Source organism: Erpetoichthys calabaricus, chromosome 5 (genome assembly GCF_900747795.2).
Source record: "Erpetoichthys calabaricus chromosome 5, fErpCal1.3, whole genome shotgun sequence".
Classification (NCBI taxonomy): domain Eukaryota; kingdom Metazoa; phylum Chordata; class Cladistia; order Polypteriformes; family Polypteridae; genus Erpetoichthys; species Erpetoichthys calabaricus.
Window position 1 is genome coordinate 156,997,485 of NC_041398.2, and position 17,773 is coordinate 157,015,257.

At 35.5% G+C, this 17,773-nt stretch overlaps 1 protein-coding gene across 5 annotated transcripts in view; it reads right to left on the reverse strand.

Moving 5' to 3' along the window:
- smarcad1a (SWI/SNF-related, matrix-associated actin-dependent regulator of chromatin, subfamily a, containing DEAD/H box 1 a) overlaps nt 1-17,773 on the reverse strand; it is a 275,401-nt gene that overhangs the window by 176,244 nt on the left and 81,384 nt on the right. For all 5 annotated transcript variants that reach the window (XM_051927736.1, XM_051927737.1, XM_051927735.1 and 2 more), the window contains 2 exons: nt 12,066-12,164; nt 11,052-11,130 (listed from right to left, as the gene is read on the reverse strand). In XM_051927736.1, coding sequence (XP_051783696.1) covers nt 11,052-11,130; nt 12,066-12,164 — 178 coding nt within the window. The remainder of the gene's footprint in view (nt 1-11,051; nt 11,131-12,065; nt 12,165-17,773) is intronic.

The following is a 17,773-nucleotide window of genomic DNA, read 5'->3' on the forward strand; positions in this document are numbered from 1 at the left end:
GGCTAGAGTGAGATGAAGGGTTGACTATCTATCTAGGTCTTGCTTAATTTTTTCCATACAGACGGCAAAATTTTGTTGATAAAGAGCTTTATGTTTACTTGTGATATTTACCCCTAGGTATTTAAACTGATCTGCTATGGTAAAAGGTAGGGTGTCCAATCTAATTTTATATGCTTGTGAATTCACTGGAAAGAGTATACTTTTATTCAGATTAATTTTAAGACCAGATATCTTTTGAAATTCTGTTAGTGCTGTTAGAACTACAGGGACAGTGTTTTCTGGGTCTGATATATATAAAACCATATCATCTGCATATAGAGAAATTTTCTGTTCCAGTCCTTCTCTGACAATCCCCTTTATCTGATAAGAATTTCGGCAGTGAACCGCCAGTGGTTCAATAGCGATTGCAAACAGCAGTGGCGACAAGGGACATCCTTGTCTGGTGCCACGTTCTAGCTTAAAGTAGTCTGAGCAAATGTTATTAATACAAACTGAAGCTTCTGGATTGGTATACAGTAGTTTGATCCATGCACAAATATTCGGGCCAAACCCAAATTTCTCCAATGCAGTGAAAAGGTAATTCCATTCAATCATATCAAATGCTTTTTCTGCGTCTAATGATAGTAATATCTCTGGGGTGTTTCATTTTGCTGGTGAATATATAACATTAAACAAGCGTCGGAGACTGGAAGATAGATGTCGGCCTTTAATAAATCCAGTTTGATCCTGTGATATTACCCAGGGCAGCACTTTCTCCATCCTTCTAGCTAGAATGTTTGAGAGTATCTTAACATCATTATTCAGGAGTGAAATTGGTCTGTATGATGCACATTGTAACAAGTCCTTATTTTGTTTAGGAAAGACAGTGATTAATGCTTGTCGAAATGTTTGAGGTAGTATTTGGTTGTCTCTAGCTTCTGTAAATGTTGCCAATAAGAGGGGAGCTAGCTGAGTGGAAAATTTCTTATAAAATTCGACGGGGTAACCATCAGGACCTGCTGATTTCCCGCTTTGTAGTGACTTTATAGCATCTAGTAATTCTGTTAGCGTTAGAGGTTTATCCAGTTCCTCAGCACTTAAAGCATCTATTTGTGGTTTCTGTAATGTATCCAGAAATGCATTAGATTGTGTGTTGTCTTCTTTGAGCTCAGTAGAATATAAGGATTTATAATAATCTCTAAATACGTGCATTATATTTATATGGTCTATAATTTCTTCTCCTTTCGTGTTGGTAATTACTGGTATTGCATTGCAAACTTCTTGTTAGTGAATTTGTTGAGCTAAAAGCTTATTAGCTTTTTCTCCGTGTTCATAGTAATGATATCTAGACTTATAAATAAGTTGTTCAGTTTCTTTAGTTGTTAAGATGTTAAGTTCTGTATGCAGGGCCTGCCTTTTCCTGTGGAGAGCCTCACTTGGACGCCTGGCTTGTTCTTCATCAATTCTAGTAATTTCGCTTCTTAGCTCTGACACTTTCTTGGTTTCTAATTTATTTCTGTGGGAAACAAATGAAATAATGTGTCCTCTTAAGAAGGCCTTTAGTGTTTCCCAGAGTGTTCCTGCGGAAACCTCTGTGGGTGTGTTTGTCTCTAGGAAGAAGCTGATTTGTTTGGATATAAATTCTGTGCAGTTCTCGTTTTCCAATAGAAGAGAGTTAAGGCGCCATCTGCGAGGCGAGTGTGAGGGGCTTAATGATTATAGCTCCAAGACTAGAGGGGCATGGTCGGAGATAACAATTGTGTCATATTTGCATGATTTAATTGTAGGCAGGAAATTATTATCTATAAAGAAATAATCAATTCTTGAGTAGCTATAATGCACTGGTGAGTAGAACGAATATGTTCTTGAGTTTGGGTTAAGAAACCTCCAGGGGTCTGATAAGTTGTGATCATTTAAAAACTGTGTAATTGTCTTTGCAGTATTAGATGTCGTCCCCCCTGTCACAGGAGTCCTATCTAAGAGTGGATTTAAAACATAATTAAAGTCCCCAGCCATTACAATTTTATGAGTGTTCACATTGGGAATGGATGCAAATAGATTTTGCATGAATTCCTTATCATCAACACTGGGTGCATAAACATTTATCAAAATCATTTTACTGTTATATAAGTTGCCCATGACCATCACATATCTCCCTTCAGGGTCCGATACTACATCTGATGCTACAAATGGAACTGTTCTGTGTATGAGAATTCCCACCCCTCTAGTTTTCTTTATAAAGCTAGAATGGAACATTTGGCCAGTCCAGTCTTTTTGCAGTCTGAACTGATCTTTGCTTAGTAAGTGGGTCTCCTGTAAAAATACTATTTTAGCGTTTAAGCCTGTTAGGTGAGAGCATACTTTCTTTCTCTTTAATTCGTGATTCAGGCCTTTAACATTCCAGCTCACAAAGTTAACTGTCCCATCACGGAGACGTTGATTCTGAGTTTTTAATGTCATTTTATAATCTTAAATGGTAATGAGGCAGTTTCAATCTTTGTTTCAAAATTCCCCATGAGTTATTGCATTTTAGCCTATTGTTGCATTGATATTTATAGGGATTAGAAGAATAGATTAGATATAGCCTGCTCTCCTTCTCTCCCCCCTTTATCCCCCCCACATGAGGCTTGATCACACATCACGATGTCCCAATCCTCTGACATACGAAGAGGCAGAGCACGTCCAAAACAAAACAAACCCCACCCCGCAGCGGCGTTAGAGAATTAAAACATAGAGATATCTATTGCAGCTGTATTCTTAATACTATCTGCCGAAAATATAATCATTAACATTCTTTAAGCTTAAAATAATCTTCAGCAATTTTAAGATATTAAGATAAAAAAAATAATGAGCCCTGGGAATGATTTTAAAAAGTAGTCTAGGATAAACATGGTAATTCCTAATGTAATAGTATAATGTAATAGTATAAATAGCAAAAACCAAGTGTATGATGTTAAACAGTCTACTTTAAGGTAGTAAAAAAAAAAAAAAAAACAAACAAACAAATCCTACTTTAATTACTTCCACACTCACGTCTATAACTCTAATTAAGACATAAACATATAATGTCCAGATAAAGAAAAGGATGTATAATTATAATACCAGTCTCTTTAAATATGGATCCAGAGAGCGGATGATAGGTCCTTCCCATGCCTTGATAGAATACGGCAGGTTAAATACAGGATACCTCTAAATAATATGAAATACGTGGGAAATTAAAGCCGCTGCAAGAGGAGCTCTGCCTTAGATGTCCATCTCCTATAACGGACGAGACCAAATCCATATAGCTTCTAACCACAGGCAATAAGATTGCTAAACTCTCTGTAATGAGTACATAAGCCAGTTTTTATGCACATATTTATTTTTATTTGTGAAATTTAGCACCGTCTTTATGTGTATGTACAATGATCCCCCGCTATATTGCGGTTCAGCTATCATGCCCCCGCTACATCGCGGATTTATTAATACTATTATTATTACTAGGGGGCGGAGCCCCCTGCTCGCTTTGCTCACCCACCCCCGGGTTTGGTTTACCGGATAAACAATTTAAAGAGATTATTTATTTTCATGGGAATTGAAACATATGCATTATTTTCATTTTTACTTTAAAACATTTGTAAAAACAATATTTGTCCTTTATTTCCTGCCCTGGGCACGGTTAAATTTCTTTCTCGTGGCACTAATGACGCTGCTCACGTTGTGAAGGGGGGGGTCTGAACGCACACTAAAGAGATGCGATCGGTTCAGCTGGTGTCCTGCTGCTGCTGCTGCTGGCCAACTATGTGTTGTGCTTGTCACGCATTGCATCAATCACTTAAAAGCCTGTACAGCAGCTGTACATCTCTGCCGCTCGCTTTGTGAAGGGGGAGAGCTGAATGCACACTAAGCAGAAGTGGACAGATCAGCTACTGGCTGCTTCTACCAAGATGACTGCTCTGCTTGTCGCTCTGGGGTGGCGGGGGGATGGGTGGGACGGGTGAGAGCTGAAAGCACGCTAAGGAGAAATGCTCGGCTCATCTGCTGGGTTTCTGCAGCTGCTGCTGGCAAGCTGCGTGATCTGCTTCTCTCCAAAAGCATTCCAACAACTGCTAGGTTAGATGTCAGTGCACTTGTTTTAAATTGTTTGTAAGTAGGGCGTGTCATCAAAGTGTCTGTCCGAGATGACCCGGTCTCGATCGCTTCGCGAGGCTGAATGCACGCTAAGGAGAAGTGGACTTTGTGCTGCTTCTGCCAAGATGCTTGTTCTGCTTGTCGCTGTGTGTGTCAATCATTTAAAAAGCCTGTACAGCAGCTGTCCTTCTGTCTTACTGCCTTGTCTTGCGTGATGTTAAAATGTTTTATAATAGAGAGATGTTACTCATATCCTTAGCCCGACATCCACATATTATATGTGTTTACAAAGTGTGTTTTAATAAGTTTACATGTGTTTAAAGCGTGTGGGAGGGGTATTTTAAGGCTTAAACAATAAAAAAAAAAAAAAAAAAAGTGGTCTTTCTATATCGCAGATTTTCACCTATTGCGGGTGTGTCTGGAACGTAACTTCCGCGATTGGCGGGGATCACTGTGTATGTGTATATATTATATATATATATATATATATATATATATATATACACACACACACACACACACACACACACACACACATACCTACACACACGCGCGCACTTTTTTTTGAGATTTTTCCTTTTCCTTTTTGATGAGAAACAAATGATTCCCCATACTATTTTTCTCGCAAAGTTACCAGGTAGCAGGATGAGACATTTTCCTCCCGTAACCTGGCTCCATATCACCCATCATGACACAAGAATACCCCCATATGGTCCTCTGGGGCTTACACTTCATCTAAACAACCACTGCATGAGAAGAACTGTGACATGCTCTTTCTAGTACTATCACTGTTTCATTCACTAGAAAGACAATTTTATTGTCATGGGTATATAGTGCAATGAAATTCTTACTTGCATGTCTTTTCAGAGCAGTTGACAAAAATACAATAAAAAAAAAAAAAAAACATCTCGCCTGCAATTTTTCTGAAACACTGACTTTTGTTAAACTTATACAAGGTGTTGCATCTGCTTCATATGCAGCCCCTGAATTTCCCACAAAGTAAAACTAATGTACAAGGATACTTTCTATTTAGAGTTGTCTAGCAACTCCCCATGTATGAACAAGTTGTACTAAAAGCTTCAGTGAGTTCCCAACATCTGGTAGAAGGCAGAAAATAACGAAGACAAAGCTAATATGGTGTAGAATATGTTCAAAATGCATATTTAAATTGTCTCAATGGAAGTAACAATTAACCTAATAAGCACTCATTTTCTGATGTGGCAAGAAATCAGAATCTCTAGAAAATAAAAGCACAAACAAGGACAGAACTAGTAATCACCATGCAGACTGCGCTGGCATAGAATCAAACTGAATCCTCAGAAATTGGGGTCAAAAAGCAAAGGTAACTAGCATATTAACTAGCTTACTGCAAAAGCCAACTTAAAGAATTATGCAACGATTATTACATTTAAAGATAATATATATATTACTTTAAAAGTTATTGTTTAGAATTTGTTAATTGAATCATACAAAGATCAGCAATGTATGTAATTCAACATGGAATATACAGAATGTGAGCAGGTGCACACCTGGCAAGACTCTGCCATAGGAAAGGGCACTTTAAAACACTGGCAGCAAAACTTTAATAAATGCCATTGAGGAAATACTGGGGTCACTAATTAACATATACTGTGTGCCTCAGAATTGTTTAAGGGTTAGGGTTAAGCAAAGAGAGAAACAACATGTAATGCTCCCCAAGGATGACTGGAGGCAAACAACTCTACTAGAGAGAGAATAGATATTCACACTTGTCCTTAAGAAAAGAGCCAAACCAAGATGAAAATGCCATAAAGGGCACATATGGGATGTTGCTATTTCTCAGATAGTGCAGGCAGCAGTGGTGCTGCCTTGGTGACCTTGCCCTTTAAGGCCAACAGATGGCTCAGTTGTGCCAGAACTCACATAGACACTGAGGAACAACTAGCTTTGTGTGCCTGTAGAAAAAGAGAGGGCCATTTGACCCTATAAGCTATACCCACACTAGCAAGTTTATTAATAAAAATTTAACTACAATGACAAAAATTGCATTTTGTAAAAAAATGAAATATAAAACAATGCTAAAAGATAAATGGACACGGAAAACTAAACTGAAATGTAAAAATCTGCCATTTCTATCACTTTTACATAAACCAATTGCCTGCAACCTACTTTTGAACAATGTTCACTTTAAGGTGTCATATTTGCGTGTACCTACAACCTACATTTCAGCCAAACAAAAAGAACAGGAAATCTCACCTTTCCAAAAGAATTTAAAAAACAAGAGACACTACAATGGCCCTCCTCCTGTTACTACAATTATTAAAACAGTTTGGAATGCCCATAGACGAATATTTTGAAACATTCACAGTTTAGCAAGTATTCACTTTGAAGTAAATTGGGTTGGTTGGTTGGTTGGTTGGTTGGTTGGTTGGTTGGTTGGTTGGTTGGTTGGTTGGTTGGTTGGTTGGTTGTTGGATGGATGGATGGATGGATGGATGGATGGATGGATGGATGGATGGATGGATGGATGGATGGATGGATGGATGGATACTTTATTAATCCCCAAGGGGAAATTCACATACTCCAGCAGCAGCATACTTATAAAAAAAATCAATATTAAATTAAAGACTGATAAAAATGCAGGTATAAAGGTAAAAAAAAAAAGAATTAAAGCTCAATGATGAAATATTTTTTAAAAATCCGATTTCAAAAAGAAAGCTTTAACATCTGATCTGAGCTCAAGCCACTGAATAAGAGAAGACACCCAATGATGAATATCTAGGACAAGTTAAGTCCACCACCAAGGTGACAAAATTAATAATAATTAGAATACTCTGAAAAATTCAATGATTTTATTTGCAGCAATATGGGAAGTGCAGCTGGTAAGAAAACAGCATAGCAGGAAAAACATCTTTCTGTAAAATGTGAAAACACAAACACATAATGGTTTGCAAAGCATGTTAATTAATATGAAGTGTGGAAAAAACTGTTTTCTGATATGGTGATCAACTTCACACCCTCACCCTTACCCTAACTCAGTTTATTGTAAACTAAAACATTTTCTAATACTTGTTCTCTGTTAGCTTTTATAAAGGCAGCTTAATGCTTTTGATTGGAGAGGCCGCATTATCTTTTTTTATGTTAATTTCTTGCATTATTTTTGAAAAACATTTGTGTGTCTGATTTTAAATTTTTGCCTTGCACCTGATGCTGTCAGGTTAGGTTCTAGTGGATCAGGACAATTCGATAATGATTGATATGATTAAAAAATACGTCTCTGGCAGCCAGTCATTTTTGTGAATACCACAATTTGACTTTTTTTGATCTTAAACTCTGATGCAAATACAGAGTTGTAATTTGAGGCAATTTGATATCAACTTCGACTCATTTTTAATAATCTAATTACATGTGACATGCTACTAAAAAAAGATATGCAGTTTGGTTGCCCCTGAGATTTTGTTTTCTTTCAACTTCCATTCTTGATTAATAAATGGTATATTTATAATGAGGAGGAAATATTTTTTAAAAATTATTAAAATAAAAGATAGTGTAAAGAGTTCCATATTCTGCCTTTTGTTAGATGAGTACCTCATTTTCTGTTTGCAGAGAATTTCTTTTTTATGAAGAACTGCATTTTCATGGGTCACATTCATTAGAAAGCAACAGTTGTCACATGACCCTTTTAAACAACAATGCATGCACGAGTCATTAATGCTTAATGATTGAAAGACACACATAACCAATAAGATAAACGATAGTAATGATAATAAACAAAATACATAAAAAGGTGCATAAAGTAGAAACTCACATGTGGAACCCATAATTTTTAAGCCTATATTCAAATATTGTATATAACATTTTCCAGTGCTGCGGTGGGCTGGCGCCCTGCCCGTGGTTTGTTCCTGCCTTGTGCCCTGTGCTGGCTGGGATTGGCTCCAACAGACCCCCATGACCCTGTGTTAGGATATAGCGGGTTGGACAATGACTGACTGACTGACTGACATTTTCCAACGAGAGTCACCATTAACAAAACATTCTTCTAAACAAGTCTGCAAATAGTTCAACATATCCTGTTTTTAATTTAACAGTTCAATGATCTGAGGAAAAAGCAGTGAGATTATTCCTATAAATGTATGCACTGTTGGTATTTTATACAGTAATAGGAGAAATCTTTAGGAATAATTTGGTGAACAGTCCAGTCTGAAATCTTTAATGCTACTGACTGGCATCATGTGGAATGTACAAAGCTTGTCTTAACTTTCAGATATTAAAACATTTCGCAGTGGTCCACCAAACATGTTCTTCATACTACAATAAGACTGAAATTATCAAAACACTTTAAAATAGTGTTACAAGAATCAATTTTTCCTTGCTGAGGCATGTTAAACTAAATGTTATGGCATCTCTGCTACAGATTTAGATTCAATGTATGCTGTAACAAAAAGAACACAATGAAACAGTGACCAGTAATACATGGCCACTGAAACCGCTTTTAGTATAAAACACTGCCAATGCACTATACATACAACTCTACCCTATTTACACACCCTTCATAACATTCTAAAAATCATCACTTCTTGTGTTGCATTTGCTATTTACATTTTTACATTTGAAACTAGTGCTGCAATGCCTTCACCTATGTCATTATCATATCCCTTTCCTTGTAATTTATGCTAGTTAGATGTTTAAGTAGTTACAAGATGGGAGATGGTGTCATGAATGTTTTTATGTGTTCCTGTCCAAGCAGCAAAATCTCCCTGTGATGCACCAATGGTGTTGTGTCACATACTACTGAGAAACAGTATGAGATTCAATAAACTAAAAGGTCACAAGGACAATATATTTTTAAATGTTAATACAAAATAATTATGCTATACATTGAATACCCTATACTTTAATTAAAAAGCTTAATTCAGTAGCTAAATAAAAATAAAATGATCAATAATGCAGTTTACCTCACAACCAAAAAACTAAATAATTCACAAAGAAAAAAAACTACAAAGACTGCTATATTTATTCAAAACAGAGCAAACAGTAAATAAAACAGATGGAGTGCTTACGCTTCACGAAAGTGTCACTTCTGTGGTGATGTGATTTACTGGTTAGTGTACTTACCTGATCACTGACAAAGCAAGAGTATTTTTAGGAACCAAGCTAAGTAGCTAAGACTGTGTTTTAAAATTCAGAAAGTCATTGCATCAGCGCCCCTTGGTATGCAGTGGAACAACAAACACTTTTTCAGTTTTGCTTAGTATGAACCGGTTTTGCCAGGTAAAATGGAAAGAACTTTGTAAGCACTGCCTACGACTTAATGACTTCTTCTTATGCACTTAACATGTCTTAACTTTACATGTTGAGCTGCTTGGATTGTCATCCTGGGAAACCAACACATCTACAAACAGCAAATTCTTCCTCTTCTGATCTTCAGTCCTTCCCCCCCCCCCCCCCCCCCCCCTCACACCCTCACACTCACTGCTGTCAGGTGACAAGGGTGGAGTCGATGTAAACTGGCTTAGAAGGAAAACTAGAGATTTTGAATAATTTATTTTATATTCAGAAGAAGTTGTGGCAACTCACATGAAAGCATTGAACACTGAAATATTACTTTTTGTATATTGATTTTTCTTAAATATCAAATTAAATCAAAAATATGATATGTTACCAAGCCCTACTTTACCAACACTATGAATAACTTCCATGTGTGACTTGACCTATAAACTCCTCTTCAAATATGTAGACTCTGCTCTTCTTGAAGTTTATCATTAAGTGATTTACTTTACAGTTTATTATGTTACTTTCAAGTGAACTAAACTTTTGTTTGTGATGCGTTTTTGATATTGATTGACTGACCTCGAGGTGTTCACTCCCACCCCAAAACTCAGCAAATACCACAAATCATAAATAAATCCAAGGAAGTTATTGAAACTTCAATCAATGAAAGTTGTCTTTCCAACAACTGGTTTTCTTAGCAGCTGTACTATCCAATTACAGGATGTTCCAGAGACAGACATATTTAAAATGATTTTGAGAAATACAAGAACTGCAAACAATCAGGCTAGTCAATTTTTTTCATTTTTAATGAGAAATAATTGCACTAGAGGGTTTTTGAAATATCCTATAGCAATGCTTAATAAATTCATTTTTTTGTTTATAATTAGAAGGATATGCAGCTTTTCATGTTAATTTTGATTTTGAAGTACAGTGAAGAAAACACTCCAACATATAGATTCTATACCATTATCTACTCCATTTAAGATTTTCAAAATTTAGTGAATACTCAATGTGCATATTGAACATTTCTACCTTTATTTCAAATTGTTTTTAACCACTTCTGGCCTGTAGCTTCTGATAAATAGATATTAAGCCTTAACTTTTCCACGAGTATTTGCCTTTTATGAAAACAATACAAATCAAATAAACTCTGAAATATTCAGTAGTGACATTTTTTTTTTTGTTCTTTATTTCGCCTTATACAATTTCTTGTATTAGGAATTTGGTAGTTTTCACATACCCCTTCTGGTCAGAGCGCAGGGTCAGCCATTGTACAGCGCCCCTGGAGCAATTACAGGTTAAGGGCCTTGCTCAAGGGCCCAGCAGAGCAGTGGCCTTTTTGGCAGAGACGGGGATTCGAACCGGCAACCTTCGGGATACCAGCGCTGCTCCTTAGCCTCACAGCCACCACACCACATGCACTTTAAATTAAGAGCTACATAGCATGATTTAATTATTTTATAAATCTAATATGATAATGCAAACCAGAAATTACATGTGGGGCAAAATTACCAGTCCACATTTATGACAAATTACTTTACAACAAACATTTGTTTTTCTCATTAACCTTCATTTGAAAAGAAAAGAGGCTGAAAATAGTTCCACTGCTTCCACCTGAGGAACAAATCAGTAATGGAGTAAGTGGCTGGTAGCTTAAATATAATAAAAACCTAAATGGAACTCTAACGAAACAAGATTTAAATTTTATTTACCTGGATCAGAAAACAGTTTTAAGACACCCAAAGCATCATTAAAAGACCAGTTATGCTGATCAAGGACATCTCTCAGCTCCTAAAATTGAAAAGCAAAAATATTTAAATTGTCTAAAGAGTTTCTGTACTTTTTGTAAACAATGCCGTTACTTTTTATTTAAAAAAAAAATCTCAGCATTGAGTTTAATGATGTTAGCATCATTTGTAGCTTTACAAAGGTTTAATGATAGCCTATATCCATTAAAAGGAAAAAGGAAGGGTAGGAAAATCCTGGTCTTTGAGGACTGCACTGGGTGCAGGGTTTTGTTTAATTAATATCTAATCAGAATTTTTTTCTTTAAGAAACATACAATTATATATTTTTCTCTTTGTACTCATTTTCTGTGTTTCTATATTTGCTGTTCATAAGCTCATTCATCACATTAACCATTCACAGGGCACCAGCCTCTTTTACCATACACATTACTACACAGTGTAAATGTCTGCTTTTTCAGATCAAAAGTATAAAAGCTAAGGCTTCTCTTAGTATGTGGAGTACTGGAAAGTTAATACATTTATTTCAACTAGGAATTACAACTACAATTAAAGGTTGCCTAATTTATTCATTATTTGCATCTTTCAGTTAAATCGATTTTGATGTTAAAAGAAATTAATACATTTTAATATAAATATAAACAAATCACAATAATGTACCTTATTCATTTGTTATAATTTTACTGAGACTTTATGTACAGTATGTAAATGTAGGATGGCTTAGCAAGTCACTGCTATAGCATTTTAATTGTAAATGTGCAAATGCTCCCAGTATCTACTTAGTAAAAAGCAGTACACAAGGATAGCTGTAATTAAAACAAACACAGATTGATCAAAATCAATTGTACAAAAAAATTCAAACATGTGCTACTCTCAAAGTTATGACTGACTATTTATTAAGTAATTTCCTTCTTGATAAAAATTTTAAAACCAAAAATATACATACAGTGAAATATTCTTTTAGAAAATGTGGGTGCTCACCTCCATATCTAAATGAGGAAACTTTTTCTGAAGTCTTTTCAGAATAGTTTCATGCTTCTCCCATTCATCACTTGGATCTGCCACATTTGCTTCATGATCCTAATAATTCAATAAGGATTATTAAAGTAAACTATAATTACTTTGTTACTGCAAATACGATGTAATTGTTTAACAATTATCATATATACTAATACAGTGTGTATATACACAATATATATATACACATATATACATGCATATACATACATGTACATATACATACATATACATGGTCATCTATTAAACAGTTTATGCAATTTCAAACCGAACACAGGATAAAAAGACATTCCCACAGAGGAGCTTCACTGAATTCTTTAAGAGGGAAAGCACACTGGAAATGCATATATGATTCCTATTAGGCCTTCTCACAATCCTGCCAAAATGAAGTGACAACAATAGTATGGCAGCTGACAAGTCATGTTACATATTTTACATCAAACTGAAAATTAAAACTTTTTTTTATCAGTTGTTTTATCATGGATGGCAGATTTAGGCAGAATATCAAAAATGGGAGTCTAAATAACAAGTTCAAGAAAAGTAACTTCTCTAAGGAAAAAGAAAAAGCATGTTGCATAACTATAGCAATCATGGTACTCCATAAATTGGAAGCAAAGATTCAACCTTCAGATAGCATTGTTTTATTTGATGAAAACAGTTCTGTTATAACTCATGGGGTCGTGTCCTGTGTAGCACAAATCACTCCATTTACAAAAATTGCATTGCTTTAGGAATTCTTTGAAAGTGATCCTACCAGTTTAAAAACAAATACAAAACATTCCCTTACCATTACTGATATTTCTCAGAATTTTCTCAAATAGGCTGCCAGCTATTCTACATGCCCTCACCAAACTATTCTCTTACACATGCCTTCTTAGTCTGTCAAGATCTCTAAGCCTAACATGAAAACCTTTAAGTTAACAGTGAACATAAGGCCTCTGAGTAACTTCACAATTCCCTCACATTTATATATTAAAATAAAAAACAAATATATTGTGAATGTGTTACCTTTACAATGAGTAAAATGAAGAAAATATTCTAATAAATTCAATTTTAAGCATTTAAAAAAATCCACACATGAAGTCACAAATTTCTTACATGTGGACTTCCTTTTCCCTGTCATCAGACAAAAACTAATAAATACAGAAATATAACAATTACTTTAGAATAATGTGAGCAATCCCCATCTCAGAGACTCATTATACTTACTTCTTGTTTTTGAAACATACATCTTGATACACCTAGTTACAAACTCCTGATGTCTAATTATGCTATCTTTTTTCAAATTAAACTCTCTCTCAATACAAGTGGAACACCCAACATACAGAAAAAGTGAAGTATGTGTAATGTGGTTTCCTAGATTAACAGTTTTTAATTTTGTCTTCAGGAAGGGCTCAAACTCATGCAGTGGTTTCATACGTAAACTCAAAGGATTGAAACTTTGGTCAGTATGAACAAGAATGGGGATTTTATATGTTCCATATGGCAAAGCTGTAAGGAAAAATAAATTAGGTAAGGATTTCAACAACCAAAGTGATATTTCTTGTATACTCCAACATTGTCTTTAAGTGAATCAAATAAACTGCTGTTACAAGGACAAGGCTTCTGCATTACTACACTGTATTAGTCGAATGTTACGTTTAATGGCTTAGGAAAAAAGATCACAGAACAAAAATGTATCTGGCAAGCGTTTAAAGGTCAAACCACAAAAATGCATCTGACATTCTTTAATAATAAATTTCTATTTTGTGGACGAATGTTGGCTTCATTGCCATACTTGTTATATATAAACAAGTATAAATATAAAGAAGTGAAATGATAAAACACAGGTCCAAACATGTATAAGGTAAAGTTATGTATAAACTCAGTATCACAAACAAAAGACATCTGTGTGTTAGAAATAATGCTGATTAAAACACTACATTGATAATGGAGACACAGGATTACTATGAAACCCTTTTAGCACAAACATCAGGGGCATTATATCTGAAAGGAGAAAGCCTACACAAAGAAAAGACCTGAAAAACCTTAGTGAAAATTGTACATTGTCATTGAAAACTCTACTCCTAAACTTCCAAACTTTTAAAAATCACTATTCAGAATTTCAATAAAAATTGTCACCAGTTCATTTTAGGTCTGTTGCTTGGTAGGACTGGAAAGATGAGGTGTTCTCTCAAAGTACCCAGTTTATAAAGTGTCACACGTGCGCATGGGAAACAGCTTGAAGGCTTGGGTGATGGTAACTCTCAGTCAAGACAGAAGGTGGTATTGTGTAATAACAACCTTTCTTCCTCCCGACCCCAGAAAAGATAACTGACACCATTCCATCTGACATCATCTCTGGAGTTTATCCACCTGAACTCACCTCTTCCTCCCAGAACACCTTAAATACAGAAGAGCCACTATCCTAATTAGTCAACCTTAGACGGAAGTCAGGGCGACTTATTTGGCTTTATAACATTTGGCTTTAAAACAAACATTTTCTTTGCATTTTATTGTTGGGAATTATACAGGGTTGGCAGCAAGGTTGCCCAAAAATCTAATCTTGTTCTGTTACATGTATTTCATACCAAGTAGTGTAATATGTGAAACAAACCTGCACTTCAAATACCTCAAACACTGATTCATAGTAGGACTTTCATGTTTCTTCAGTTTACTAGGAAGTTAAATAATAACAATATGACTGCTTATTTGTGTTAGGTGCAAAACAAACTGTAAAACATAATAAACCAAATAGATGAAGACACTAGATTGTGTTTACAACATCATTTTCAGTCACTGTGCTTCAGTTTTAAACATAGATTTGAGCAACACCTGTTCCAAGAATCATGTGCCCTCTACTCAGCCTTAAGGTGGAATAAAAAACCTCTCACACAGGATACACGTTAATATTGTACTGATAAAATTTTCCTAAACAAAAATAATATTTATGCTCATACTGGGTTCAACTTCTGATGTCCACTTAAGCATTGTAGTTACACTGCCTTTAAGAAGAAATGGTTCTCTATGGGATGAACATAATCATATGGTCTTCCCTTTGTTAGTAGTATTTTCCTTACTTTGAGAGGAAATCAGTGGACCTAAGTAATGAAAGAAAAATTAACTTCACACCAGAATTCTTACCACAAACAAACAAGATTTCAGACCTACATTATAGGCTTATCATGATATACAGTGCCTCCCCAAAGTATTCACAGCGCATCACTTTTTCCACATTCTGTCATGTTACATCCTTATTCCAAAATGGATTAAATTCATTTTTTTCCTCAGAATTCTACACACAACACCCCATAATGACAACATGAAAAAAGTTTACTTGAGATTTTTGCAAATTTATTAAAAATAAAAAAATTCACAGCCTTTGCCATGAAGCTCAAAATTGAGCTCAGAAGCATCCTGTTTCCCCTGATCATCCTTGAGATGTTTCTGAAGCTTAATTGGAGTCCACCTGTGGTAAATTCAGTTGATTGGACATGATTTGGAAAGGCACACACCTGTCTACATAAGGTCCCACAGTTGACAGTTCCTGTTAGAGCAGAAACCCAAGCATGTAGTCAAAGGAACTATCTGTAGACCTCCGAGACAGGATTGTCTCGAGGCACAAATCCGGGGAAGGTTACAGAAAAATTTCTGCTGCTTTGAAGGTCCCAATGAGCACAGTGGCCTCCATCATCCATAAGTGGAAAAAGTTCGAAACCACCAGGACTCTTCCTAGAGCTGGCCGGCCATCTAAAATGAGCGATCGGGGGAGAAGGGCCTTAGTCAGGGAGCTGACCAAGAACCCGATGGTCACTCTGTCAGAGCTCCAGAGGTTCTCTGTGGAGAGAGGAGAACCTTCTAAAAGGACAACCATCTCTGAAGCAATCCACTAATCAGGCCTGTATGGTACAGTGGCCAGACGGAAGCCACTCCTTAGTAAAAGGCACATGGCAGCCCGCCTGGAGTTTGCCAAAAGGCACCTGAAGGTGTGCCAAGCTTGTGGCATCATATTCAAATAGACTTGAGGCTGTAATTGCTGCCAAAGGTGCATCGACAAAGTATTGAGCAAAGGCTGTGAATACTTATATACATGGGATTTCTCAGTTTTTTTATTTTTAATAAATTTGCAAAAACCTCAAGTAAACCTTTTTCACGTTGTCATTATGGGGTGTTGTGTGTAGAATTCTGAGAAAAAAAATGAATTTAATCCATTTTGGAATAAGGCTGTAACATAACAAAATGTGGAAAAAGTGATGCGCTGTGAATACTTTCCAGATGCACTGTACATCACATACTGTAATTACTTGTCAAATAAGAACAAAGGTATTAGACAAAAGACAGGACACTATTTATCCCATTCAGCTAAGTTGCCCAAATATGCAATTTTTGTGGTACAACAACAATTTTGTGCAACATGATTAATGATAACCCATGAAAAAAAACTAGATGAAGGATGCATTATCTAAGCCAAAGTCAGATACTTATACTTAGGAGTGATAAATGGTGTAATAACTGTTTCACACACAATATACCTCAGTGAACTTCAAAATGGACTGCCCTTGATGAGACTTCTTTCTGCAAGCTAATCTTGGATTTTTTAGCCATTTGATTTTGATTTATCTATTTTTCCTTTGCATTTAAAACAAGGTACAGTTAAGGAAATGTAAGATTTTTACCCTCAGTTTAATCAAGCAGATCAAATCTTCCCTAAAGGAAGGGACAGATATAACTTTATTTGTCCCCAATTTGTAATTTGGCATAGTAAATATGTTCAGTAACAAAAACAGAAAAGCAGTGAGAAAGACAGAGCTCCTGTAAAACACTGCTTCTTGCACAGCATCCAGAAGTCAGAAATTATCTAACACCACAGAAAAAAAAACTGTTATATTGACATTGTCTGGGGTGGATGGTGTTTGGTTATGAAATACAGTACAAATGCCCTTGATTTTTTGTTTAAATGTGTATTTATTAAAAAAACAGTGCACTTTTGCATTTAAGCAAGCAGTGCAAATATAAAGTTAAACAAACATGTCACTACAAAATGCACCCTATAAATGACAAATAAAAATTCTGCTTATAAAAATTAATAATAGCTAAAGTAGAATCAGAGATATAAAGTAAAACTTAATGTGCATGGACGGTGAGGAAAACAATGAGCGTGTATGTAAACTGATTCAGATTTCACAATATGATGACTACCTTTGTGCAGCACTGCAGGAAAACAAACTGCTTTAAATTTTCTGGCTCTTTTACAATATTGTTTTAAGTGAAGGAGTTAGACTTGGCTTTGAAAGAATATTTACCTTCAGTGTCACTCCTCTTCACCATTCTTAACTAAGGTCATTAATATAGCAACATCACTGTCCCCCAGACCCCCATCAGACCAGGCCAATTGTGACAAAAACACTGCAACTTTAACTGAGGGCAGAAACCATCTACAGAAATCAATGTAAGGTACTTTGTCAAGCTTACACAAGTGCAGTCAGGTTAGTATTCTAATGTACAGATATTTTTTATACCCCAGCTCATCTCTGAAATAAAAAAGCTCCTTACCAAACATTCAATTAAAAAAAAAAAACCACTGATGAGTGTTGACTGTTTAACTATGTCAAAATTTGTAACCTTCGTATATTTATGTTTTCTTTTATGATATGAAGAATTAGTATATAGATGAGATGGAGGATTTTAGCTTC